At 43.1% G+C, this 27,493-nt stretch overlaps 1 protein-coding gene and 1 long non-coding RNA gene across 5 annotated transcripts in view; one reads left to right on the top strand and one right to left on the bottom strand.

Moving 5' to 3' along the window:
* LOC117566422 (nephrin) overlaps positions 1 to 27,493 on the bottom strand; it is a 72,737-nt gene extending 45,244 nt beyond the window's left edge. For all 4 annotated transcript variants that reach the window (XM_034245952.2, XM_034245950.2, XM_052006097.1 and 1 more), the window contains exons 1-3: positions 26,237 to 27,493; positions 8,142 to 8,486; positions 1,031 to 1,183 (exon numbers count right to left, since the gene is read on the bottom strand). In XM_034245952.2, coding sequence (XP_034101843.1) covers positions 1,031 to 1,183; positions 8,142 to 8,486; positions 26,237 to 26,495 — 757 coding nt within the window. In that variant the 5' untranslated portion in view covers positions 26,496 to 27,493. The remainder of the gene's footprint in view (positions 1 to 1,030; positions 1,184 to 8,141; positions 8,487 to 26,236) is intronic.
* On the top strand, positions 13,489 to 15,942 carry LOC127565769 (uncharacterized). Its single transcript, XR_007955131.1, has 3 exons — positions 13,489 to 13,984; positions 15,201 to 15,344; positions 15,416 to 15,942. It is a non-coding gene; the product is annotated as an uncharacterized LOC127565769 (long non-coding RNA).

The following is a 27,493-nucleotide window of genomic DNA, read 5'->3' as shown; positions in this document are numbered from 1 at the left end:
CCAACTGGTTGACAGTCAAAGGGCTCGTTCGTTCCCCCCGTCGTTTGCCCATCTTATTGCTACAGCCAGAAACCCATTTACACTTTTTTTGTTTTTGGGCCAGAGTGGATCAGCTACAGCCGCGGTCCACGGTCGACGGTCGACGGTTGACGGTCGACGGTCGATACAACGCTGGCGAGGAACGAACCCAGGAGCCATTAGAAGACACATGCGTTGTGTCGGAGAGAATATGGGGTTGAGGCTGCTGGCTGAAGGTTTCTGTGTAAGTGGACATTAAATTTGATGGCTTAGTGTTGTGACACTTGTCACGAGCTGTGTGTGTGTGTGAGTGTGTGTCTATAAATGTATATATGGATGCGTGTTGTGTGTGCGTGTGTATGTGTATGTGTGTGGGGGCTTGATGTTGATTGCGCTTGCCATCCATTACATTAGTACATTCTATATTCTGTATTGAGTCGCACTTTTCCCATTTGCTCCAAGTTTATGAAAATGAATTCCGGAAATCTATCAAACACATTTCTCAAATGGGAAAATGAAAGAGACGCAGACTCAAAATAATTGGTAAATACTAAACAGAAGATGCGAAAATAAAGAAGTTAATTTGATTAACTAGAAATTATTCTAGACATTTCACTAGCAACGCAAGCGAATAGAATCAATGAGGAAAGATTAGTAATGTTTCAAATAAGATGTAATGTAATACGTTTGAAGGAAACCAAAATTATATAAAATAAGATATAAACTTTAGCTGTATATTACTTAGATACATTTAATTAGACTGTTATTGCTCCCTATAGGTTTTATGACTTCTACTAAAATGATAATAATTAATTTAATTAAATTAAAATACATAGATGATAATATTACATAGTTTCTAACTAAGATATCAACTTAACATACTTAAAATACATTTCACTAGTTTCGCTAGTTTGTAATTAATACATTAACTTAAGCACAAATCTTGTCTATCAGCACAGATTGTGTGTGAATAGCTTGCTAATACTATAAAGACATATTTCTTGTGACTGACCTGGCTTGTATTCGACGTTGCCGCGGTACCAAACAATTTGTGCCTCGGGCTTGGCGTTGGCCACAATGCACTTGAGTGTTAAGTCCTGGTTTTCGCGCACCTCCACCTTGGAGTTGTGGCTGTATCCTTTGATCTCGATCGATGCAGGTGGCGCTGTAAGCAGAGAGAAGGAGAGAGAGAGAACGTGAGCATGAGTGTGACTGAGATAGATTAGAGACGTGTAGAACAACAGTTACTACAAATGTTCGAAACGGGCTGCAACAAAACAATAGGCGAGCCAACGACTGCAACAGCAACAACGAAAACAACGAGAACAACAACAACAATAATAACAACAATAGAAAGCGGCATGCTCGCTCATTATGCGACAATGCAGCATGTTGGCCAGCTGGTGGGCGTGGCGACATTGTTCTCTCTCTCGAGAGTGTGTTTGTGTGAGGCGACAGTCGCAGGTTGAATGGCCGCCAAAGCATTGGCTGGCATGCAGCGCCTGGAGGCCACCGTCTGCTGGCGTGCTTCCCCCTCCTCCTCTCCCTCCCCTCCCCACACCTCATCCTGGCCACGTTAATGTGCTCGGTTATGGCAGCCAAACAATAAGGGGCGATGCAACGTCACAGAAAATGTAGCTGCAACAGCAGCAGCCGAAGCAGCAGCAGCGGCAGCAAATACAAACTCAAAAACAAACACAAACGCAAGCAAGCAAGCAAACAAACAAACAAACAATCGTGGATAAAGTTAAGTGCACGTGTGCATTATTTTAATGCCACCTGAAGGAGTAGGCAGCCATTGCTGGCTGCGTCTTGCGGCAACTGTTGTGTGGCAGAGAACATACAGAAAATACTCGCAATACTCGCTCCGCATAAATGTTTGTGGAAGAAGAAGAAGAAGAAGTGGGTGGAAGTGCATTTGACATGCAACATATGTTGCCTGCTGCTGTTGCTGCTGCTGTCGAGCTGCTGTAGTTGTTGCATGCAAAATGAATGCTTAATGCCGTGCAACGCTGTATGAGGCAGGTACCTCATTCACTCATACACACACACATACACACACAGTCGCATTTTATGTATACACTCTTATGCAGGGAACGAGCTGCTGATGAAGAGACAGCGCCGTGTGCCGCATGAGCCACTGCGTCAAGGTAATTGCTTTTGTTGCCACCAAATGAAATCAACACCGACCGCGCCCGTGGCCCATTGATAGCTTTAGCCTTAGCGTTGCTCTGCTTGGATGCCTGGATGATGACGATGATGCTCAGCTGCCCTTATGCCTCGAAGCTGTCGCGTTGTTTGTGAATTTTATTTGCATAGCTCTGGGCGCATTAAATTATTATGCATAAATCAAATACATAAACACAAAATCCCGCGACACACACTCACACACACATCCGCAATCTCGCAGCGCGTCAACAAAAACACACACAAGGTGCGACCCTCTCATACATATAAACATACAAAATATGCAAGTATGCGTTGAAGGCCTGATGAGGCCCTTTGGGATCCAATTGCCTCTAATAAGGAGCCACCTTCATCGCTGCATCGAAGCGTATTTTAGTTTCACGAGGCGCATAAGTAATTTTTGTATACGCCCCTAAAAGCAGGCTACATAAATTTCACTACAGAGAGAAACACTTTAATTGCATGGAAAACTGTTGCGACAACTACAATTAAAACGAACAATAAAGCGAAAATGCAGTAAACTAAAGCTAACCATGTCGAATGTCTTGTCAGTTGCAGCGACAACAAATTGGTGTCGGCAGGATGCCCCGAGGAACGTTGTTGGCGCAACGGAAAGTCGCGCAAAAGGGGGGCGAAAGGGGAAGCGAAGCGAGACGCGAGATGCGAGAGTGTTGCATTGGAAATGCATAATATTTGGAATATTGTAGCAGCAGCGAGAACTCGGTTCGATTTTGTTTTTTGTTTAAAAAAAAAGCCAACATGCAGTTGGATGTATATTTCATGATTTTTTTCCTTGCACAAAGTCGATGGAAAATGCAGTTTGATATGTGTAACAAGGGGCGCTTGCAACTCCCGGGGCAAGTACGTGAGTGTGTGTGTGCATTGTTGATTGGTATGCAAATTGTATTTGATTATTGACATGTGCGAGGCACATCGTCGACGCACAGCCCAGACGCCAGAAGAATGCGAAAGCTGTCGTCGTCGTCGTCGTCGTCGTAGTCACAATTGGCGCTATATGCGATCAAGAGCGAACTTAGTTGTTACAGACGTACTAGTTGTGTAGTTGCAACTGGAATTGCAGTTCGCATGTGGCAGGTAGCTACAGGGTCAGCGGCAAGTTGCCCCTACTCTGAAATCTGAAACATACGAGCATTACTCTCTGGCAGCGTTTCGTTGATTAAATTTTATGCAGTTGCTCTGCTGCCAGGTTGCGACTCGGATTGCGATTGGGACTGGAATCGGGGGCGTTGCAAAGACCCACGCGTTGCCTGGCTGCAAATAATTTATGCAGCCATTGTTGGAGGCTGCTCCAGCTCCCGCTCCTGCTCCCGTTTCATGCTTGGGTCGAGGTAGAGGTGGTAGGAAAGGGTGTATAAAGTGCAATTTGCCATGAATTCAGGCGAAGCTGAAGCTCAGCCCCGCTAACCCACTAATAGTACGCCTCATAAAAGTTTTATGCGTTGAAATATTTCTCCACTCTTTCTTTATTTTCTCCACTACATCTCCTACCACCCACATTCATTCTTTTTTCCTCCTTCATTTTCCTTCTTTATTTTTTTGTGTAGAGGATAAGAAAAAAGCAAGAATTGGCAATTTTTCCATTTGACGTCAACTTTTTCGCTTCTTTCGAGGAATTTCGTGGGGAGTCTACAAGGCTGTATATGAAGTTGGAGTCAGAATCGGAGTTAGAGTCGGAGTTGAAGCTGAAGTCGCTCTCAGTGTCCCAATCATACTCAAAATTACTTACATCTCTGACATGGGCTCCCAGAGTGCGGATGCTTGATGTAGCTGCTGTGACTTTAAGGTCAGAAAACAAATGCTTTGCCATTATTCAAGTGTTCGCAGCAATGTAAACTCAGCTTGAGCAAAACTTTGATCATTTGCACTGCAATTACAGCACAATTTTTCCGACGAAATGAGCGGAAATGCGGCAAATTCTTGACCATTTCAAAATCAATACAGTGCGTTTATTGGCAGCCATTCTTCTCTGTGGCCAGAGGAAGCTGCGATTTCCCCCTGCCTTCCGCTTTCAGTTTCACGACTGCAGCCGGCCATTGCATAACACAAAAAAGCAGCTCCACAAAAAAGGAAAAGCAAAAAAAAAAAGAAGAAATCCAACCCTCTTATTTTTCTTTAAATTTTTCAATGCTGCTTTGTATTCAAAATTTATAAAGGCAGCTCTGGATTTTTCTCCATTTTACATTTTTTTTTTTGTATTTTTTTTTTTGCGCCGTGCATGCCTTGAATTCCATTGTGCTGTGCTCGAGCTGGAGCTGAAACTGGTGCCCAGGTTCAGTTACCGATGCCAGTCTCAGTCCGGGTCCGGGCCCGGGTCCGGGTCTGGGTCCGGGTCCCTACGCTTTGACTGCAAAAACTTTTGGACCTTGCTCGCCTTGCGGCATATGTGTTTTTGGTTGCGTTTTTAAAAATTAATGGCATGCGAACATTTTCTAAATTTCCATAAATTTGCACGTGGACTTTTGTGTGCAAAAGTTCTTTACTGTGCCAACTTATAATCTAATTGCGCTCTCACGTGTGTCTGTGTATCTGAGAGTCTGTGTGTGTGTGTGTATATATTTGTGTGGGCGTGCAGTTGGGTCCATGAAAGTTTTCAGCTAAGCGGACAGCGTTCGTTGAAATTAGTTGCTGAAGAACTTTGCAGCTGCCTCGTTTCGAGTGTTTCAAATTAAATTTGCGAACGACAAAGGTTTGTTCATTAGGTTTGTTCTGCGTTTCGTTGCGTTGCGATGCGTTGCGTTTGGTTGCGTTGCATATGCCATTTTAATTAGAGAAAGATACCACAGACAGAGACACAAGATTAAAAGAAAGGCAGCAGAGAGCTGAGAGATAGATTGTAGAATTGATTAAATGAAAATTCATCCAAGCACAAATGCCACTCAAACGCTTTGCCTACCACTTTTTCCGCAATTTCTTTTGCCAACTTGTGAGGCCCAAAGGTTAAAGGAGACAATTACGAGCAAGTCTGTTTGATTAGCAGTTACCAAGGGAGTCAGTTGCCAGACGAGACAATTGGGATTTGTGAGAAGAGTGCATGACTTTGAAATCTGTTTGCACTTATATCGAAAACATTAAACAATCAATAATGGAATGCTTTGTATTTTTACAAGCTAAGCTAAAATGAAGTCGAATGCAGATGCCAAATAAATTCCATAGTCAAAGCTGATGAATTTTTTATTATTTCACATATTCAAATGACATTTCTCGCCCCGAAAACTTCCATTAAAATTGCTTTCGCTTTAATTGTTCGCAACAAAACAATAACTGAGATTACAGCAGCTCTGGTTTCTCTCTCCATATTGCCGGGCAACCGAGGAGGTGTTGTAAGGAATTCGGTTTACTGACAACGAAGTGACATAACAAAGGGAATTCCTCTTCTGAATACGAGCATTAATCAATATCGTCGAAGACGAGGAAGCCAATGCGAAAAATTAGCTTAATAAATAAATCAAATAATTGTAACTTGAACTTAATTGAATTATTACACATTTGTCTACATTTTGCCGAGGCTAATTGCTGCAATAATGTCGCACGTGTTCCCATGGATGCCTATGGGGCACACACACAAACACAAACACACACACATACACACTCGCACATACACATATAGATGCTCTTAGTAACATAGCTACATACTTGAGGAATATGTATGCTACATATGTACATACTTGGCTACACATTTCAGTCATTCAGTGAAACATAGTAGATTCCATTACAAAACAAAGAGAACCAGACACGCACAGACCCCGTCCTCATCCTCATTCACATCCACAGTCACAGTCACACATTCACATTCACAGTGAATACATATGTGCAGTGGGTGTGATGCGATGCTGGAGGGGCAGAAGGACTGTTGTTGGGGAACGCGCAACGAGGACTCACAAGTACCGACAATTATGACAAACATTTCTTCATGGCGGCTGACGAAGGAGCAGACAGAGGCGCCGGCATGCGACCTTTTGCCTCAGCAGCAGCAGCAGCAGCGGCGGCGGCGGCAACAACAAAATCAGCAATAACTAACGAGCTTATATGAATCCAAGCAACATACACACACACACACACACACAGGCACGCACTGTGGAGCTTTCGTTCTTTGAGTTTTTCTAAGGCTCCTCGGCGCACATCATCATTGTCACAGCTCATGGCGCGTAATTAACTAAACAAACGTCATTAGGCATGCGCATATATACACACACTTACACACATATATACTTTTATATATAAAAATATATTTATATATATATAACCATGTGAGTGTGTGTGTATGTTTGCCTTGGGCAAGACGTTCTCTCGTCGTTGTCGTTGTTGTTGTCGTTGCCATGGACCGTCAAAGAAGTGGGTCTAGTTGTGGAAAGTCTCGCATAGACGACAGCCAAACGAGGCAAAGGAAATGAAAATCGCTGTCATCAAATGTAGCGCAATTTCTTGAGTGATTACAACACCAACAACAACAACAACGACAACGACAACAACAGCAGATAGAGCTGGAAAAGCAACAGCAACAGGAGTACCCACACATTCAAAGTCATTACTCCACAGCAGGAATAACAATGCAATGACACACAGAGAAAAAGAGACAGAGAGCGAGAGAGGGAGCGAGACAGACTCGTAAGAGCAACACTAAAAACAAAAATAAATTCATTTCGCTTCAGTTTGAAAATGCTGAAATTCCCCTTCACGCTGCGCCCTTCTTCTGCCACTCCTTCTGGCTTAGTCCTGGCAGTGTCAGCTCCGACTCCGACTCCGACTCCTTGGAGCAATAAACTGCGCTAAATTCAGCTCAGCTCGCACATTGTTGATGCTGCTTCTGCTGCTTTCCTCGCTGCTGTTGTTCCAATTGCTGTTGCTTTGCAAATTGCTGACAATAAATGTTGGCAGCGACAAGCAGCAACCAAGGAAGACTGTCAACCAAGCAACCAGCCAGCCAGCCAGCATTCTGGCCACCCGCATGACACTCACTCTCTCCCTCAATTTAAATATGCAAGTGCAGCTTCTGTAGGTGCAATGAGGAGGAAACCAACAAGACGCGAGGAGAGCTGCAAGTGGTGAATGCGGTGAGCGGACAGCGGCGGGACAAATTGTATTTATTACTTGAATTAATTGATGCTGCAAGCAGCGCAAACTCGACCCCGAATACATGCGCCGCATTTGTTAGCTTGACACCCACACACAGCATGTGTGTGTGATTGTGTGACAACACTCAGAAAAAACAATGTTATAATACCCTATAACTAGGGATTATAATCGTTACTTTTACTCAAAATGTCTGCCACAAATTTCGAGCAACATTCTTGAATCAAGAATGAGATGTTGCAGTTATCCAATGTTCTGAATTCATCTAGGCTTTTTTATATAATATTCAGATAATAAAATATATTAACTTCATGTGACAATTGAAATAAATCAAAAATAAATAAATAAGAAATGTGAATAATAAAATGGAAAGTACATATATATAGTATGATTTCGGTGTCTCTGGAAACCAACGAAAAAAGTAAGAAAATTAGAGTCGAGTGTGCTAGTTACTCATTTTCAATAAATGCGAAACGGTGGAGAATATTAATCGTAAAATATGTCAAAATAATACAATGAAAAAGTACTGAAATATTCCAAAGGCTGTATTTGGTATATCGATATTCTATGAAATACAAAATATACCATAGCGTCAGAAAATATGCCAGATTGCCGACCAAAGCATTTAAGACCCAAAAGCTGCAGCCCTTTTTTTCTATTTACAATTATTATTTAAATGTAAGTTTTCTTAATGTGTAGAATGGAATTTAACATAAATTAGTATTTGCTTACAAATACATATTCGAAATATAGTATAATACAGGGTAGGCAAGAACTGTGGATACCATGAGTATTTCTCGGTGTGTTTAGTTTAAATTGAATTTGTTTTTTCACTGTGTACTTACATATGACAGTCAGCTTGGCATTGGCGCGAATCGCAGAGTTGAGGCGGGCTGGCCCCACCTGGCACTGATACTCGGCATCGTCGTGCGTGGAGGCATTCGAGATGCGCAGATTGTAGACGCCCTGTCGTCGATCTCCCAGCACTGAGTAGCGTGGAAAGCCGGGTATAACAGCCGAGAAGCCGAGAGCGAAGCCATCCTTTGTCCACTGCACGGCACCGGCTACGTTGGCCACCTCGCAGCGCATCATGGCCTCGGCTCCTTCGAGCACTTGCAGATCGTGCGGAGTGGTGCGAAACTTTTGCTGCTGGCCATGGACCGATGCGGGCAGCAGGAGTAATGCGACAACTGCAAAGAGAAATAGATGGAGAGATCGTTAGCAAAATGGTTGATTAATTGTGCTGCATATCCTTTTGTCCTTTGTCGTTTGTTCTTTGTCGTCAGTCGTCTGTCGTCAGCCGTTTGTCGTCAGTCGTTTGTCGTCTGTTGTCTTTGGCAGCGCACGCCGTCTCTTTGGCAGCTTCATTTCATTGATGTGCTGCGGGGATTTACTGCTGCTGCGAAGTTGGCCTCATTTCTATTAGAAACGTGACTTTCAATGGTCGCGCAGCTTTTAACAGCACTGAATTATGAAATGTGTATTTACCCAGCCCAGAGGAAAAACAATGAAATGACGCCTGCTGCTGCTGGTGCTGCCTCTGCTTCTCCGACTCCGTCTCCGTCTTGTGCCTGGAGGGGCACAATGAGACAATGGAGCCGCCGCATGGCAAGCCCCTAAATAGCAAATCCTGACCGCAATAAAACAGTAGATGCCACCGCCAGTGTTGCACAGTCTTGTCTCGCCACTAAGCTGCCGCATAGCTTTGCAATTGGAGCCTAGGCATATAGTAGAGCTGGAGTTGCTCGAGTTGGAGCCGAACTTTGACCGTTCAAAATGAAAAGTTTTTTAATGAAAAACAAACACATTTTCCCCGGCACAAACAAAAAACGTTGCCGTTGTGCCGTCATCGCACAAAAGCCAATTGTGGGCGTGGTCCAGCGACTGTTTGCCAAGACTTATTGCAGACTGCAGTCAGAGTCGCCGGCAGTTTATTTCTTTGCTAGCTTCCAGTCTCTCCACCTCCACCTCCACCTCCGTCAAAACTATTAAATTGTGTAAAAAAGAGGAACAACAAAACGACGATGCCGCTGCCTGGAGCCGAGCCCAGAATCAACAAAAGCATTTAACGCGGCCATCAGGCAGCTACAGTTGTTTTAGTGCCACTGCCACTGCGCCGAGTCCTGATCCCGTTCCCCTTCCCCTTCCCATTCCCAGTCTCTGTTCAGTGCACTTTATTCGTGCTGCGGTGCTTTCATAAATTTCAAACTGGATCTGTGTAGCGGGAGGAGTCGCAGGATGCGTGCATATGGCCGAAAAGTGCTGGATCAGGAATCAGAGTTGGAGTTGGAGGGAGGAGTAGCTGTTTATTTATAAACGCCGAAATGCAGTTTTAAATACCACAACGAAAGGGGGAATTTTAGAGTGCTAGATAAAATTCCATTTCATTTATCTAGCAAACGCGAATACAAAAAATAAAAATATGATTAAATTTAAAAAAAGCAGACCGCAGGCGAAAAGCAAATATGCCTTGTGTCCTGGGGCAAATGATTAATATGGCCACTATTTGCATACACATGATGTCTGAGAGAGCAAGGAAAACGGCAGAGAAATGAATTTTAAATACAATACACTCGTATACATGCATAAATCTGGCAGGAATTTAGGTGGGAAGGGGGCAGGATTGGGATTGAAAGTGGGATTGGGGGAGGCTCAATTTAAGAGCGACACTAGGATCGTCGGGTTAGGCCAACTCTTTACGATTTCATTATTTTCCTTTTTCGTACATAATTTGGCGAAGAATGTGATACGATCCAGTTGAACCCCAATCCAACTAAACCCCCCCATTCCCCTACTCCATCCAAGCTTGTCGTTGTCGCGCAATTTAGCATAGAAGTTGTTGTTATTGTTCTCGGGGCACAATTCGCAGGCAGGCAGGCAGGCAAGCAGTCAGGCAGCAGCCAGCATTACTGTCAATTTATATAAATTTTCAGCTGCCTAGTCTCGCTCCCAGTTACCCAACCCCAGCCCCAGCCCCAACCCCAACCCACCAGCCACTACCCCCCTGGTCCCTCTGCTTATCTGGATGAAACTGTCAAACGCAGGAGCCCGAGCTCTGTGTCTCGGGAACCCTTGCCAGCAGCAGGCGCGGCCATAACCTTTGCCCTGTCGACGCACGCTCTACGCAAATTCGAGCCTATTTCACAGACACACAGACACGGACACAGCCACGCACACCCACACACACATACACACACTCTCACTCATACTCAGAGGGTTGTGGGTTGTTGGTTTCGGTTCGACTTTGGCTTTGGTGCGAGAGAGTTCATAGTTGAGTAAATTTTTACCTCGTTCATGATGGGCGCATCATTGGCAAACCAGGCCATGCCCCTAGAGGATGTGTGTGTGTGTGTATGGGTGTGTGTGCGTGTGACTGGTTTTTCAACAAATTTGCGTAGCTTGTTGTTTTGTCGGCGTCTTCATTGCCATTGTTGTTGTCTCATATTTTTCAAGCGAAAAATTTTAATAAAGTAAATTCCTATTTTACGGCTTGAAGGGAAACCCATTTTCTGGCACATGCGATGGGTGTATTAGGCACTCACAGACATTCGAGAGCTGTCACCATAACACTGAAATTGAAGCATGACGAGGAGTTCACCCACACCCACACTCACACTCACACACTCACATAGTTCGTATGTCATATACGTGTGGCACACGAATTGCGGCCGGAAATAGTAGATGGGAGGGGGAAAAAAAAACACAAGCAACAAGCGGAGACAACGCGACACAGCGAGATGGCAAAGTGCGAAAAGGATTTAAATGCTTTAGGCGTCGCCTTTTGACCGCGCCCCCAGTGCTCGAAGTAAAGCTTAAGGAAGAAGTTGAGGGGGAGGAAGGGAGGCTAACCTAAGCTACGACCTCTCGTCACAGTTCCCAAGTGCCCAAGTGCCATTGTCGAATTTCAGTGTCCTGTGTGTTGCTCTGCGTTGTTTTTCGTGTCGTGTCGTGTCGCGGACTTGATTGTTTTCAGAGCTGGAAGTGGAAACAACATTCAAGCACACACGCACGCACACATGTGTGTGTGCACTCAGAACGAACATCCGCACACAAATCCCGGCCACAGTGCTCCAACATTGCGGCAGTGGGCAAAAAGGGTTTTATTTTACGAGCGGGACTATCAGTGTTATTGTTATGACTGAAATTTGATGGCCTCAACCGCTTCTGGCTGAAACTGGGAACGCAGAAGGATGGCAGCGAGCTGATGAGCTGCCTAACTGCTGAGCCGGAGAACTAGCCCAGTGACGTATGTGTGAAGAGGACGCACCCATTGCTTATACCCTTTATGACGCTGATGCTGACGCAGTCAAACGATGATGATTCCTGCTCCCACCCAGCCAGTTATCTGTCATGGCCTCCGCTGATTAAGCAGCCCTTTCAGCCTTGCGCAGATTGCTTTAACGAGGGTCGTCCCGGCGCTTAGCGTAGGCCCAAGGATCGAGTGACACCTGAGAGTGGCCTTGGAGGGTGGAGCGACAGATTCCCTTCCCCGCTCCCTTTCTTGCCCAGCTGGCGTCCAATCTCTTCCACACACACACACATGGCAGCACTTAAGTTTTATTCGCTTTTGCTTTAAATGCTCACGTAGTATTTGTGTCCAACACCCGCATTTTGCCGTCAAGCACCAATTTGAGTCCTGCGAAATTTTGCTTCAGCGACAGGACGCGCGTTAATTTGATGATTATGATTTTCACACTGCCAAATCGTGCGCGTTCTTTTTTTTACGGCCTGCTTGCTGCTTCTGCTGCTGCTGTTTCATCTTCATATTTAGTGACAGAGAATCGAGAATCGAGTTGCTGAAGATTTTTGGCCAATCTGGGCGTGGCTGCCACGTAAGCTGCCAAAATAGGCTGGGCTGCAGCTTATTGTCGCAGTTGCCGGATGCTGATCCAGCTTCGTTTGGCATGTATGCGACGTCAATCGGGGCCGCAGTCTGAGCCACCGCGCCACCTTTGCCTTGCACACAGCCGTACTGCCAGCTGCCAGTCTTGTCTTGTGGCACGCCCAAGGACCAAGACTATGGCTTGGGACCACGCCTCGCTGTCAGCGGCAACGTGCTTTGCATACAACTCTGCTGCTCGACAAATTTCGTTATAAAATATTGTGTGTCCAATTGCGCCACATCCCCTTCTGCGACGCATTCTGTCTCCCATCTGCTGCTTTGTGCTTCTCCTCCTGCGACTGCAATATAACAATAGATGCGCGACCTTTTCGGCTAATGGTGCATGCAATTCTGCAACACAGCAGCACCTCCAGTTTGCTTCAGACGCGTACGTGCAGCAGAAGCTGCACTTTATTGGCTGCTCCGCAAACTGTTTGACTCCTGTGCCCATTTGTTTTGGCTTCTGCCATCTGGAAACTATGTATAAACATTGCGGCACTGCACAACCCCATCCCAAGGCAGACGCTGCTCTGCTCAGTTTATAGAATATCTTAGCACTTAATGAAATATAGTTGCCACATAAATAGTTTTAGAACATCACAAAACTCTCGCGTTATCTTGTCGTGTTAAACAAAAATCGTATCAACTAAGCAAGTAAGGAAGCTACAGTCGGGTGTGATTGACTATGAGATACTCGCTTCCCATTTTCAATAAAAGCAAATTCTAAAAATATACCAAATTAATATAATAAAATATACCGAAGTTTATTTTTGGTATATTGAAATAGTACTACATTCAAAATATACACTTCTGCCCTATGGGTAGCGAATATAATAAAAGAAAAGTTTGAGGCAAATTACATAGATGTATCGAGACTTCAGTTTCAGCTATTAAATTGCTTGTTTTTTATTTGTTTGTTTTGTTTGACAGCAATAAACTAACAAATAGTTACTCCTACAGTAACTAGGCAGAAATGGTTATATTCACGCATTTTATCTCAAAGTTGTTTAACATTCACAATGAGGAAATTTATCAATTCCGGTGCATTGGACAAATATTATGTATTATTTTACAATAATAAAATAAAAATGTTAAACATTTTTGATGATATCAAAAATTAACAATGTGTTTAGTTACTTTTATTAGGAATACAAAATAGGATAAATTGATACCTATAATAGGAAAATGTATCAATCCTTATCCATAGAACAAATATTGTTAACTTAGAATGTTTGACTGAATTGTCAGAATTGTCGAAAAAAATAACGGACAATCGTTTGAAATCCAACTGATTTGATTCACATAATTAAAAAGAAAATATAGACATTTAAGTAACATGTATTGAATTAGTTGCCACACATTAAATAAGCCTTTTGGGTCCCTTGGTGGCTACAGGAGAAACAATTCGCTAACTATTGTGGCGAATTGAAAACTATCGCGAAATGCCCAAGAGGTACCGCAAGCTATAGTTTCATTCAGCTTGTGGCAGAAAGTGCCATAACTACCAGTGTATGAAGTTTAAGTAAAACAATGATTCACAATGGCAGCGCTGTTGCAATTGCAGTTGCAGTTTCAACAAAAGAAGCAGCCTAGGGCAGGCATATTACCCGCATTATTTCCATCAGCATTAGGAGAAATACCGCAAAAGGAGTCGTGCCATAATCACCGACAACATTATTAGCGGTGTAACTGAAGAACACAGCATAAGGAGACCGAGGTTTGCCGCAACTTGCCAAGCGCAACTTACCCTTGGTTTCCCGTTTTTTTATTGGACTAGAAATGCTGCAAAGTGTGGCAGGCAACAAGGTAACTCACGCTTACAATGCTGCAACAACAATTTTATTTATGAATTAACTACGAATATTTTGCGGTACGACGCATTTTACTCCTACCTCATTCTATTTAGCCTTTTAAAATTCTTGAACATTGCTGGTAATGCCGAAAAGTTCAATAAGCGAAGCATAAAAATTGCAATTTTCATGGCGACAAATAATGCTTAATTAGCTCTTAATAAGATGTTTATTTGCATTACAACATTTTCAAATTACAAATTATTAATAATTTGCATAACAATTGTTATATAATTGTTAAATAATTGCATAATTTTATATTTTTATATCCGTTACCTGTAGGGTAGAGGGGTTTTATAGCCTTGGTAGCGATCGGATAAAAATTGTAGGTTTTGGTTGACAAACTAGAATTTTGTGTACTTTGAATATATTAGTATGCCAATATACCAAATATAGCCTTTGGATACTTAAATAATTTTTTACTATATTAATCTGTTATATTATATATTAAGAATAATACTGCAATGTTTTGCTTTTATTGAAAATCAATAGCGCTTATCTCACAGCATATTTTACAGTGGAGCACTGCAAAAATTTAAAAAAAAAATGTTCAATTTGAAGTAAGATGTAATTCTTACAAATTTATACTTTCCTGTCCGAAATTACATTATTCAAAATATGGAATTCATAATTAAAACATTTTTATTCAGCCACCTTTCGTTCCATCCAAGGAAAATATTAAATATTTAATTTGCAAAGCTAAAAATATCGCAGAGTTCGCATAATATTATGCGAATTACAAAAATATTACATTAAATGTAAAATATCTTAGTATTTATGCTAAAATTAGAGCTGTACTAGTTTTCCATAAAAGAAAATTATACACATCGCTTAAAAACGTTCTTATTTATTAAAGTGAACATTTTCAAAGAACTATTATTAAGAGAAATTATAATGTTTTATTCTGCGTAGTTTGTATTAAAAACAAAAGCCATTTGAAGCAAGCGTGGAATATTTTTCAATGGCGATTCAAAGTGGGGATGTTGTCAGTGTTGCATTTGATTAAAGTGGTCATCGTGTTGAAGACCTTTTAGAGCACTCTCAGTTTATGAATAGTTTTTTGCCACCGCTCTGACAACGACCTGTCAAACAGCGAGTACACATAATCGCAATCGCACTCACAATCGCACTCGCACTCATATTCGTTTACTCACATACATATTCATGCACAGATGCCCCTCAATTAGCCGGTCGCATTAAAATAGGGGCAAGTCCCCTTTTTTTTTCTTTTTGTTTGACTTTTGTACAATTGTGGGAAAAAGTAGGCCATTGTTTTCGAGTGATTTGAAGATATGTTCCGCCAGGAAAATAATTTGGTTAGTACACGCAACAAGCGCCAAATACTGCCAACAAAAGTTCTGCTCTTAATGCATAGGTTTTTTTTTAGAGGAATTGCTGATCGCTGATACGCTGCGAAGGGAGTTGGACAAATGCCTAGCACTCGACGGCATTTAAATTAAATGCCAATGTATCTCCGCACACACAAAACACAGCGGTCTGCCGCCTAGAGGAGATATCGAAAGCTGTTTCAACGACAACCATCTGAAAGATTGCTCCCAGTATGCTTGATTTATTTATAACACATGCTACGCATCGCATACGCTTATGAAATTCACAAAATAAGGACACGAAAATCACGAAAGAAGATGGCACAAGAAAAAAAAATAACTGATACTGAAAAAGGGAATCGGCAACAAGAACAAAAGCAAAAACAACAACAACAAATACACGACAGACGGAGAGACAGGATATAGAGGGACAAACGACATAAAAAGCGACATCATCCAATCAATTTATGCGCCAATGTCTCCAGTGGGTGGGCCTTTCCACAAAGACCTTCTGGGGTTCTCCCCGAGATTGAAAACTGGATAATTGGAAGTGGGTTGAGAGTCGAGTCGAGTTGAGAGTTCCCCTTCCCTCACTTTCTCCTTCTCTCTCTCTCTTTCGTTTTATGGGCCTTCGTAATATTATCTTTAAAAAATCATTTCTGTTAAATCGAAATTGAGGAGCGCAAATATCACAGTGACTATCGAGTCTTTGCCTGATACATATTAGGGGCACACACACTACCACACACAAATTACCATAATTGCAAACTAGCCACATAGGTGTAGACTGTCACCCCTCTCTCACCCATTCCCCAGTCCCCCTGCTCAGCAATTTCTGCACAATAAACTCATCAGCTGAAAAAGGTTGCGTCCGCCTGGGCAAAAGAACTTGTCATCATTATCATCTTCATCTTCATTTTCATTCTCATCTTCATGTTTATCTCCATCTTCATTATTGTGTAGCGAAAGCCAAACTTCAATTTCAACTTAAATTCTCAATTCAGGCGAATGCAATAGGGCTTTTCAGTGCTCAGTTGTTGCTGTTGTTATTGTAACGCTTTCAAAGTTATTTGCTGTCCATTTCCAAACATTAAACCAGAGTGACTTGAATAAATTTCATATTTGAAAGCCTCACACACACACAAAGAGGGGGAAACAGGGATAGGAAGGGAGTCATGGGCAGCAAAGTGGAAGGCGGAAATATCCAAAGCAAAGTAAGCCAACATGGCTAATATCATGTGTGGCAGCCACTTTGCTGAGGTCAGCGGTGGAGAGGTGGAGCGGTGGGACGACGGTGCGGCAGTAGCAGCCAGCTCAGAGCCTGAGGTAGGCACAGAGTCTTCTATGTGTGTGTGTGTGTGTCTCTCTCTCTTCGGACTGTGTGTGTGTGCTTGGGCATAAACCAAAAATTTCTATACGCTGATGCAGCAATTTCCGGCCGGAGTGAAAGTGGTGCGTGCGACAACAGTAGCTGACAGTGGGCGTGGCACCGCCGCCCCCTCACCAGCAGTCAGCAGTCAGGACGTCAGGCAGTCAGGCAGCCAGGCCACTCAAGAATTTGGTCGAAATAGCTGATATGGCTATTGCGAAACTGATGCCATTAACAGACGCAAATTTTATTCTCGAATATTCATACACTTGACAGTGGTTTCGCCTGTCGTCTCCACTCCATCTCTCCTCCTCCCCTTATTTCTCCACTAGTCTCACTTTCGACTTACGACTGACCGCCAACGGCATTCCGTATTCCATTCTCTGTATTCTGTATTCTGTGTTCGGTATTCGGGCAACTCTTCAGATTGGCAGTATATTTTTTTGTTGCCAGCTTGCCTCTTAAATATTTTGAAAATTGAAGCAGTGGCAACCTCTGCGACAGTTGCAACAGCAGCAACAGCAGCAGCAAAAGACTAGTTGCACTTGCCACAGCAGAGCAGAAAAAAAAAATTGGGAAAATTATGAGCACAGATATGGGGCGTGTCAGCCAAAGTTGAGGTATGTGAACTTTCAGCTGGAATCGACTGCTAAAGGAAAATAAAGGAATACAGCCAAAGGGAGAGATAGAAAGCAGTGAAAGAGTCATTGAAAAACATTCCCTCTGGAAAAGTATGTGGGAAGTGGTCTTTGCTAGCCGATGATAAAATATGGAAAGGTATCATCGTCGATTCATTCGCATAGAAATTCCCTTTATAGCCAATCAATTAGATAGACAAAGAGATAGGGAGAAATTAATTGGCATTCTACTATACCTTGAAGTGTAAAATATTGATATGATACACGCAATATCAAATTCTAGCAACTCGAGTTCCATATCAGTAAATTTATTAATGCTCATTAAAGATCTTAATCTTAGAAGAGTTAGAATTAATGTATAATATTGGTATTTCTTTATAATACACCAATTTATTTTGGGTTTGAAATTTTAAGAATTTATATAATTTATATTTTAAATATGAACTTAAGTTAAGTTTGACAATAATTTTGAAGCCATAACTTTTAGTTTCTGATAGCTTAACTGAAATATGGTATCGAAGAGACAAAGATGCAGCATAAATAAAGATTCCCTTACAAATATTATAAAAATAGTTTCTAAGCTAATACCAAAGAAACATATCGTGAATAAATATGTTTTGCATTGAAAACTATTGAAAAACTCTCATTAATTTGTGTTTACTCTGCTCGGCAGAGGACTTGAAACTTCTTGTAATCACGTTGTCAGAACCCTTTGCATTTAATGTTACAAAAATGGCATGAATAAATTATGAATTATTAATAGTATCGTCGTTATCGCTGCGCTTGTTTGTCAATATAATGCAAAGCGTCTAAAATTTTGGCTGTTAATAATGCCACCTGCGGGCTGTCGCTGTTGCTTATAGTCGACAGCCAGCGGCAAGTTGCGGCTTGGGGCATACAGCATACAGCTTGCACCATCGCCTCGCAGTTGTGGCTGAAAGCTGCCAAGTGTTTGTCAGCTTATTGTGTGCTTTAATTGCCGTTTGAGCTGCAAACGCGTGTACGATGTCTAAAGTACCAGTGCTTTCATTGTTTGCCCAAATTACTCGAGACGTATACACACAACCAGACACACTCCCACACACACACACATACAGACACACAGCGAGATGACAAAGGAAGTCACCCCATCGGGTCAGTAGAATAATACTGCGTTTGCTGAATGCTGCTGGTCGGGCAAGGGTTAACAGGACTCAAGTTACCAGAATTGCGACTGGGATTGCTATTGGAATTGGTATTGAGTCTGAGTTTTGGGTTAGGGTTTGGGTTTGGGATCGGATTTGGGTTTGGAATGAGGCAAAAATCTGTGCACACAAATAATGTTTGCGCAATCGAACGACAATGCGAGAAGCATGGCGGATGAAGATGCCGATGACGATGACGCTGGGAATGGATATGAGATTGTGGATGGGATTGGAGATGCCAGTTAGAGCGGGTGTTGTTGTCCAGCTGCCCAATGAAGCATGTCGAGTTGTGTGAAATTCAATGCGATGGGAGAAGAACTGTGGGCGGGCTGAGCAGAGCTGAGCTCATGCTGTTGCTGTTGTTTCATGTTCCCAGCAATTGTTGCTGAGGAAAAACGAATTTTTCTTTCTCTGTCGCAATTAAAAGTGAAGCGAAGCGACGTTGGAAGCCACGCTAAGGTTATCCCAGTTCCAGTTCCCAGCAAATGCCGCGTCACTGATTTTCACACATGCCCCCAGTCCAGTTCAGTTCAGTCCAGTCCAGTCGAGTGATGGGGTCACCGGCAAGTCGGCGAAGCGGAACCACACGTCAACTGGACAGCACACAGGACAAGTCAGAGGAGAGGGGGGCATGGTTAGGGAATAAACTCAGTGCTGAGAAGGACAGGTCGTGTAAAAGGTGTGCAACTGACTCGTCACAGACGAGACGAGTTGCGTCGAGTCGAGTCGTGTTTACTGAAGCGTGGCACAAAGCGTGGCACGCAACAAAGACGACGGAGTGAGGAGGCAGAATCGCTCAAAGTTCACACGATGCAGCGATAAGCTGTCCAGAAGATGCGGTTTCTCTAGATGAGCCACTGACAGAGACAGAGACAGACTTGGGCGCTGCAGCTGTCGCAAAGCAAGTTGCTAGTGCCAAGTGGCAGCAACAGGCAACAGTCAACCGGCAACCGGTAAGCGGCATGAGGCAAAGCGGCAGCTGCTAACCGGTTCAACACGCGTCACACAGCTTTTTTTGTGAGGTACAATCAAAAAAGAAAAAGAAAAAACAAAGACAACAATTAGGGCTGCGATCATAAGCGATTCATGTTGCCGGCAGCTGCAGCAACTATAAAACGTAACTTCGACTTGCCACGCGCAACATGTAACTCGTGTAACTCACAAATCGCATGTTTGCCATGCTGATCAAATATTAATTTCCAATATGAACAACAACAACATAAACAACTCGACTCCATTTGCTTGAGCTTGCTCTCGTTTGTTGTTGTAGTTATTATTGTTGTGCTGTAAACTTATCGAATCTGCATAAAATATGCAGAGACGCCCCTAACTCATACATCCACATAAACACACACACACACACACACAACACTCACGCATGAGAACACATGTTGCACAAGGCATTCGGAACTAGAGCTGGACACATTGCACGTGAGTCACGAAGCAACGCAAACTATCGAAATTTAAATTTTCAAATAACCTAAATAAACGAAATTTAATGATATTTCGAAAAGAAAGTGAAATGAGTGAGTACTTCATTATCATTTAAAAAATGGTAAGCTTAACCCCAAAATGAATTTGTCTTCGCAATTTTTATTTAGAAGAAAATAAACTTGTTTAAATTAATATTTGTTTGAATGATAACATTTGTCAACATTTTCTATTCTATTTAATTTTCTAAGAACTTGTCTTAAATTTTGATAGATGCCTATCACTTTTCTTAGTCCCAAATAAATGCATTACTTTCTAGTATTCTCAAAACTTAAATTTGTACGTTTCTAACGATATTTTGAAATGCAAGCAAATGAGTTATTTATAACCATAAAGTAAATAAGAAAATTATAAACCAAAAATCTAAATGCTTTTGCAATTTATGTTCTAGTAAATTTTGGTAAATGTTTTAATAATGAAAAATTATTTATTTTTAGATTCAGTTCGACTCTTACTACTTTTTAAGACCTCAACAAATTCGTAATATATGCTTCAAATTGTGTATGTTTAACTACATGTCAAAACACAAATGAAGTGAAAATGAAGCTTGTTTCAATATTGAAAATCGAATACAGTTATTTAGTGTCACAATGGAATTTACGATGAATCCTTTTTCTAGTAGACGCTTACCATTATTTTACCTAAACAAATTGATTCATTCCTAATATATAATACATAAAAAATATGTACCTATTTAATGATGAATTTAGTAATTTCGTTTATTCAAAGTTGGCAATATGAATATCTTAAATAAATATGTAATACAACTTTCTTCTAAAAAAAAAAACAAATGCTTGCTATTGATAATGAAAAAGTTTTGAGGGCAATTTAAATTTATTGGGATGTTAAAAATCGGTCACGTGACCGTCGCTATGCGAAGGGCAATGACAGGAACGAGAGAGTCGAAGATTCATACATACATAAATAACATTTTAAAATTCATTCAACTTGCGATGATTTCGATTTTAATGCTTAAATAAAATTGAAAAGGACCTCGATGCCAAATTTGAATCATGGCCATGAACATGGAAGGTAAGGAAATGGCTGTGGAATGAGGAAGTGGGCGATTCTGTGGGAGGTGCGTGTGGTTTTGCTTCTTATATCGATAACAGAAGCTGAAGGAGAAGCAGACGCAGATTGAGGCCGAGCAGCATCTTTGTATCTGTTGGCACATACAAAGGAAATCGACTCCCTTTGAGGCAGAATGATGCAATTATTCACACTTGATTAAATACTCAAGAAAAGTGAAAGTGTGTGGAAACAAGTGCTGCTCTCACTGACACACACACACACACAGACACAGACACCTATACATATCAGATTTTGGGGCCAAAATTGAAAAGAGCTCGACGCACTTTTCGCATTGAGCTGTTTAAAAATTCATAAATTTAAATTAGCAGAAGGCAGCCGACGGAATGCACAGCGAATGAAGCCATCGATCTGGTGGCCTCCAACTTGAACAACGAGAATGATTCTTACTCCTCCATCTCCTCCTCCTCCGCCAGCTTCGATACTGAGTCGCTGCTCGTACCTATCCGCAAATGGTATTCAATTACATCCTGGATAGACAGGCTGACTGGGCTGTAAGGCCGTTTGGCAGGCAGCTTCCCATGGCAAACATTTAATTTATTGACTGGGCCTGTGTGAAGGCGTTTCTTATTACCAAAGTGGCAGTGCTGTCATTGCCATGGCCAACGTAACCCACCCACACCTCGCTCTCACCCTACCCCCTCCCCCCTTATCTGCTTTGCTGCGTTCCCCAACGAGATCTGTCAGTCAGTCAGCTAGTCAGGCAGTCTATGACGAGTCTCATTTGGCATTTGCTTGATTTGCCCTCTTTATTTATTCATCCATCCGGTCCAACTGTCTCATTCCATATCAATCTCTCACTCGCTCTCTCTCTCTGTCTTTGTCTCTTTTGCTCGCTCTGTGTGGTCTGCAGTCCTTCCTCAATTGTATCAGTCACCATTCGCTCACTAACCAAATCAATTCGCATCTAAATCGAACTGAAGCCCATCATTGCTTGGCCCCCTAACTGTATCTCTCTCTCTCTCTCTCGCAATCTCCCTCTCTCTGTGTGTGTGGAATATTTTGCGTAGGAAGTACGCTGGGCTGCACATTTCTAATATCCTGCGCTGGGTGGCAGGACTAGCGACTACTTCTAGATGCTCGTAATTGAAATTCATTTCATTAGTTAGTCGCTGAGGCAGTGGCTGATTTTCGAGGGGCGTTAAAGGAGGCGGGGCGAATGCTTTAAATTAAGTATATAGAACTTTTGAATTCACTCTGCGCATTTCCGTTTCATTGGACAGCGGCGCAGAGGCGTGGCAAGGGGCAACTCACAGAAAAATATATAAAATAAAAACATAAACAAAGCGGGGCACAAATACAAAAGATGCGGACATGTGTGGCACTCATAAATCTGGGCTCAGGTAGCTGCCACAGCAATTACCACATGCTACGATTGAGAAACGCTGCAGGAGTTCACTTCACTCCGCCTCGGCTCGCCTCGCCTTGCCTTGCAACGTTCTGTGGCGTCTTCAAGTGCACTTTTGTTTTCGTTTGTCGCGTCGCGTCGCGTTGCGTCTCGTTTCTATTTCTGTTATTGCCACATGCTGAAAGTGCAACTGATTTATTTATATGTGCATCTTTTTTTGTATGTACAGCAAATTGCATTTGCTTGTTAGCTGTTGCATGCGGCATGTTGCAGTTACCCTTTGCCCACATATACAGTTGTTGCTGTTACAGTTGCAGTGTTGACATCTCATCAGCAATTACAGAGGCATTCTCAACGAGCCATGCCACTAACCTGAGGCGAGCGAGCGTGTGGCCAATGTGGTCTATGGGTCTTTAAATAGCCCGTGCCGCACGCAGCACGCAGCATGTGGCAAGCTAGCAAGCGAGCAAGTGCAACTCATAACCAGTCCGCTTTCAGTTTTCTTTGCGCATTACGTAAACTTTTAGAGACGCCCACATCGCAGCTTGTGTCGCTTGCAGCAGACGCGTGTGGGAGTCAAAGCTGAGCCATGGCTTAAACTGGCTAACAAACTGGTTGCTACCTGGTTAACTGGCCAACTGACTGACTCGATGACTGTCTCGACAGTTAAGCTCAAGGTGGCAGTCCAAGTAGCCAATATATCTTCGACATGGGCGTTGTAGCTGCCCACACACAACTCGTAACTCGCAACTCACAACTCAGAGCCAACTGCTATTATTACTCTACAGTTTGAGCCAAAAGTGAGCATTTGGCCAACGGGAGCAATCTTTCAAGCTCGCTGGCTTGCTAGCTGCCTGGCTTGCTGGCTGGCAATTGACAGGTGGAGAGCAGCGCAATTAACTTTCCTTGCGGAGAACAAACAAAGTCAAATGCAGAAGCAGAAGCAACCAAACAAGCAACGCAACGAAAAGCAACCAAGCAACTGCTGAGCTCAATGGGCCTTTTGAGATCTGCTTCCTGCAGATTGTGCTTCGGTTTTCCATCTGCGAGTTCTATATAGAAACGCAGATAATACCCTACACCACTCTTTGTTTGTATGTGTGTGAAAGTGTGTGCTGTGTGTGTGCTTAACATTTGCTCTTTGAACTGTGGAACTCTATTGAATTCGCAACGCAGTTTCCTGCTTGCAGCTTCCTCTACCTCGCTCTTTCCCTCCCTCCTCCTCTCTCACTCACTCTCTCTCTCTCTCCCTCTCTCTCGCTCTCTCTCTTTCGAGTGGCGCCTGGTCAGACGTTGGCCTGGTCAAGCAGTTGCTGCGTATTGTCAATGCACTCCAGTACATTTACCAGCTGTCAGAGACAACCTTCCAACCCCCAACCACCACCCCCTTCCCACTTCCCCCTCTTACCTTGCTATCTATTACGCCATGTTTGTGCTACACTTTCGCTGGCTGGCACACATTTCAGTGCTGCCAACCTTACCAAAAGCTTTCGCACACACTCTCTGCTTTCTTTCTTTTGCTATAATTTTTTCTACTTTTTTTCGCTTTTTCGTTGCTTCATCTTTATCTGCTTTTGCTTCTATTTCTACTGCTGCTTCTTTTGTGGCATGTGTGTGTGTGTCCTTGTGCTTGTTTTGCTGTCCAGCTGCCACCATCACCTTCTTCCATCTTCTGTCTCCCTAACTCCCCCTCTCTTTACTGCCCACGCACTAACTGCGCTCTCTGCCCTCTAGTTTGTTGACATATTATGATCCTTGATTATTTTGTGCTGACAAATAAATGCTTTTCTTTTCGCCTTTTCTATACTGTGTCGCCTGTGTCTATTCATCTTTGCATCTTCATTGCTTCTTCGCTGGCAATTTCCATGTTGACTCTTGCGGTCGCTGTTCCCTTTGCGGAGGCGGGTCCTCTCGGTCTGTGTGTCCTGAATCCTGTTGCCAGGTGCGCGCCAGCACAGAGCATTTCCACTAATTGGACCATGGCAAAGCTCTAGTATTGGCTCAGCTCTGCTCTGCTCTGCTCGCTTCGTCTTATCGCTCTATCTTTTATTCGTAGGCGTATCCCTGACTGCTCCCCGCCCCTGGTTTCAACTGCCTGCATGCGGTGGTGAGGGAGGTGGAAGGGAAGGCAGCTTTTAATAGTCGCACATGTGTCAACGTCGCATTGTTGGCAACCTGCGATCTGCGGCTGCCGTTGGCGCTGCTGATTGTCAATGCCCACAACGAACGAACAAGCGACAAACAACAAGCGACAAAAGAAAACAACACTACACATCAAAAACGATAAAGAAGAAGAGCAGCCAAAAACAATAACCACAACAACAGCAACAACAACATGAGGAAACGCCCACCGTAGAGAGAAGAGAGAGAGAGAGAGAGAGAGAGGGAGGGAGAAGAGAAAGAAAAACAACAGTTGAAAGCCAAGCAAATCTGTGGGCGTTTAAACATATTTTGTGAATTATATTTGATTGTTATTGTTGTTGTTATGGTTGGCCCCCATTTGAAATCGGAAAACGGGAGACTGCCTCCGACCTCCGTTCACGACGATGAGTCGCACAATTATTGATGACCCTACGTGGCTCAAACCATCTGGGATTGAAGGGCGGAAGCGTTCCGATAAGAACGGGCACAAGCTTGAGAGCTAGGCTAGAGAACACTTGAACAGTTGACTGCATTGGCCATTGACCATTGATTTGATTGCTGGCCACAATCACGTGTGGCTTGAACGGAAATAGACCGCTGCAAACGTGCGTCCGGCTTTCCAGTTGTTGTTGCTGCCACCATAATTATTAATTAGCCAGTGTACAGTGCACACACAATGCCACAGCTTAACCCTCAGTCAGATGAACTGTCATCTTGCCAGCAGAAAGGACACAATTTGCTGCATAATAATACCTGCAATGCTCTTGTTGGCTGGGTATATTCTTGCATTGATAACACATCACTATATTTGAGTAAGCTGTTCGACTTTATAAACTACAGTAACACGGTAACGATTGAACTCAGAGAGTTTGGAAGCTGAACATTTTGTTCAATTATCAAACGATTATCATACATCATACATTATTATAAATATTTTAAAAATCTAGCAACACCCATTAGCAATCCCTTAAATTGAAAAGAAACGAAAAGCAATTCCTCTACAACTGTATGGTATAACGAGTATATCACTTCTAAAACCCTGAGCTTAATAGCTGAAAACACAAAATTGAAAAAGGGTGTCCGGGCATATCTTTTTCTATAGCTTCTTTTAGTCGTAATGAAACGCATAGCAATTAATGTAGTTCGTAAGATTTAGGTGTTGTTGTTTAAAAATATATATTTAAAACAAAAATGTATTTCGCCTAAGTGTTCTCTAAAGTTAAGTAACGGGTATATCACAGTCAGCCTTTCGCAACTTGTCTTAACTTGTCTTCGCCTGAAGAAGACACCTTAAAAACACTGCGTTGACCGCAACGCTTATTAAAAGGAAGTGGGTTACCACAACACCAACACACACTTAAGCCCAACTCCTCCTCATCCTACTTCAAGTTAATATTCTTCATCCTCATCTTGATTCTCATCCGCTGACTTCACTCGGTCGTCGAACCGCAAAAGTCAAGCAGAATGACTTGTGTGTTGGGCTGGCCTAATGAGCAGGGGTATTAAATATTGCAACTACAACTGCAACTGCAACAAGAGCAACAGCTGCAGAAGGCGGGCGCTTCCTTTACCGTTATGCTCTAGCCCCGCCCCCAAACGCCCCTTAATGCTAAACTTACCAATGCACAGCACTTGAAGATGTTTAATCCAATGCGACTGTTGCTGTAGTCGATGCTTCTGCTCTTGCTGTTGTTGTTGTTGTTGTTGTTGTTGATGCTGCTGGTGCTTCCGTTGTTGCCGGCAACAGTAATTGTTGCAGTTGCGTTGATGCTGCTGCTGCTGTTGTTGTTGATGTTGTTGTTGTTGTTGTTGATGTTGTTGCTCTTGCTGTAGTCGCGGTTCTGCTGCTGCTTCAGTTTCGGCTTTTGTCACTGCCATTTTGTTGTTGTTGTTGCTGTTGTAGTTGCTGCTACCGTTTCTGGTACTGTTATTCTGCTGCAGCTGGCGCTGCTGTGTTCAATATTCCCAATGCTCAACGTTATAACAACGTGCCGCATTTACTGCACTTGCTGCAGCGCCACATTTGTAGCCAGTTAAACTAGTTATCGCAAACGCAATGGCAATCGTTATCGTTATCGTTGTTGCTACTGTTGCTTTCGTTAAATTGTGACGTCACTTTTGCACTCGCGACGATCAATTTGCATTTGCCTTTGAAGCACACAAGTTTAGTTCAGAGACATGTTTGAGGACTACTAAAAGGGAGCGGAGAGGGAGTTGCGAATTTGTCGTTGCCTTTTGCACTTGCTCCGTTTTCATTAGCGCATTGTTGCTACTGCTGCTGCTGCTGCGGCTGCCGTCAAAGGCAACAAATGAAGTCGAAGGAAGCAGGAGATGCTGAGGCCAAGACATGTGACATGTCGCACGCTGCTGGCTGCAGCTGCCGACGGCGGACAGCCAGCGAGGAGCTTACGATGCTAACGCGCGACCAACACAACAACAAAACTGTTGACGAGGCGACGAACCAACGCGACGCGACGCAACACAACGAGGCGACGTCAACTGCGACGGCGACGGCGACGCGAACAGATGGGAAAAAGCAACGGAACAACGGCGATGAATTGCGCCTTCAATATTTTTGGGGCACTTCCACCTTGGTTAAGGGTACGCTTTGATTTCTTCTTGCACAACTTTAAGATTAACAACAATTGCTATCACTTTTTGGCGCAGACTCGATAATTTGGCGATGTTACCGCGCGGCTGCTGCTGCTGCTTGTGCCTTTAACTTATTATGCATGTGTATGTGTGTGTGCGTGTGCTTGTGTGAATGTGAGGGGGTCTGTGTAGGTTCCTCGACTGTGGCTGTATGTGTGCGCTGCTCGCGACGCACTTGAACGACGCGTACGTATGCTTGGCGTAAGCAAGGCGTCCACACAGAA

Source organism: Drosophila albomicans, chromosome 3 (assembly GCF_009650485.2).
Source record: "Drosophila albomicans strain 15112-1751.03 chromosome 3, ASM965048v2, whole genome shotgun sequence".
NCBI lineage: Eukaryota > Metazoa > Arthropoda > Insecta > Diptera > Drosophilidae > Drosophila > Drosophila albomicans.
The sequence above is the reverse complement of the archived record's forward strand: the minus strand, read 5'-3'. Positions and strand labels throughout refer to the sequence as shown.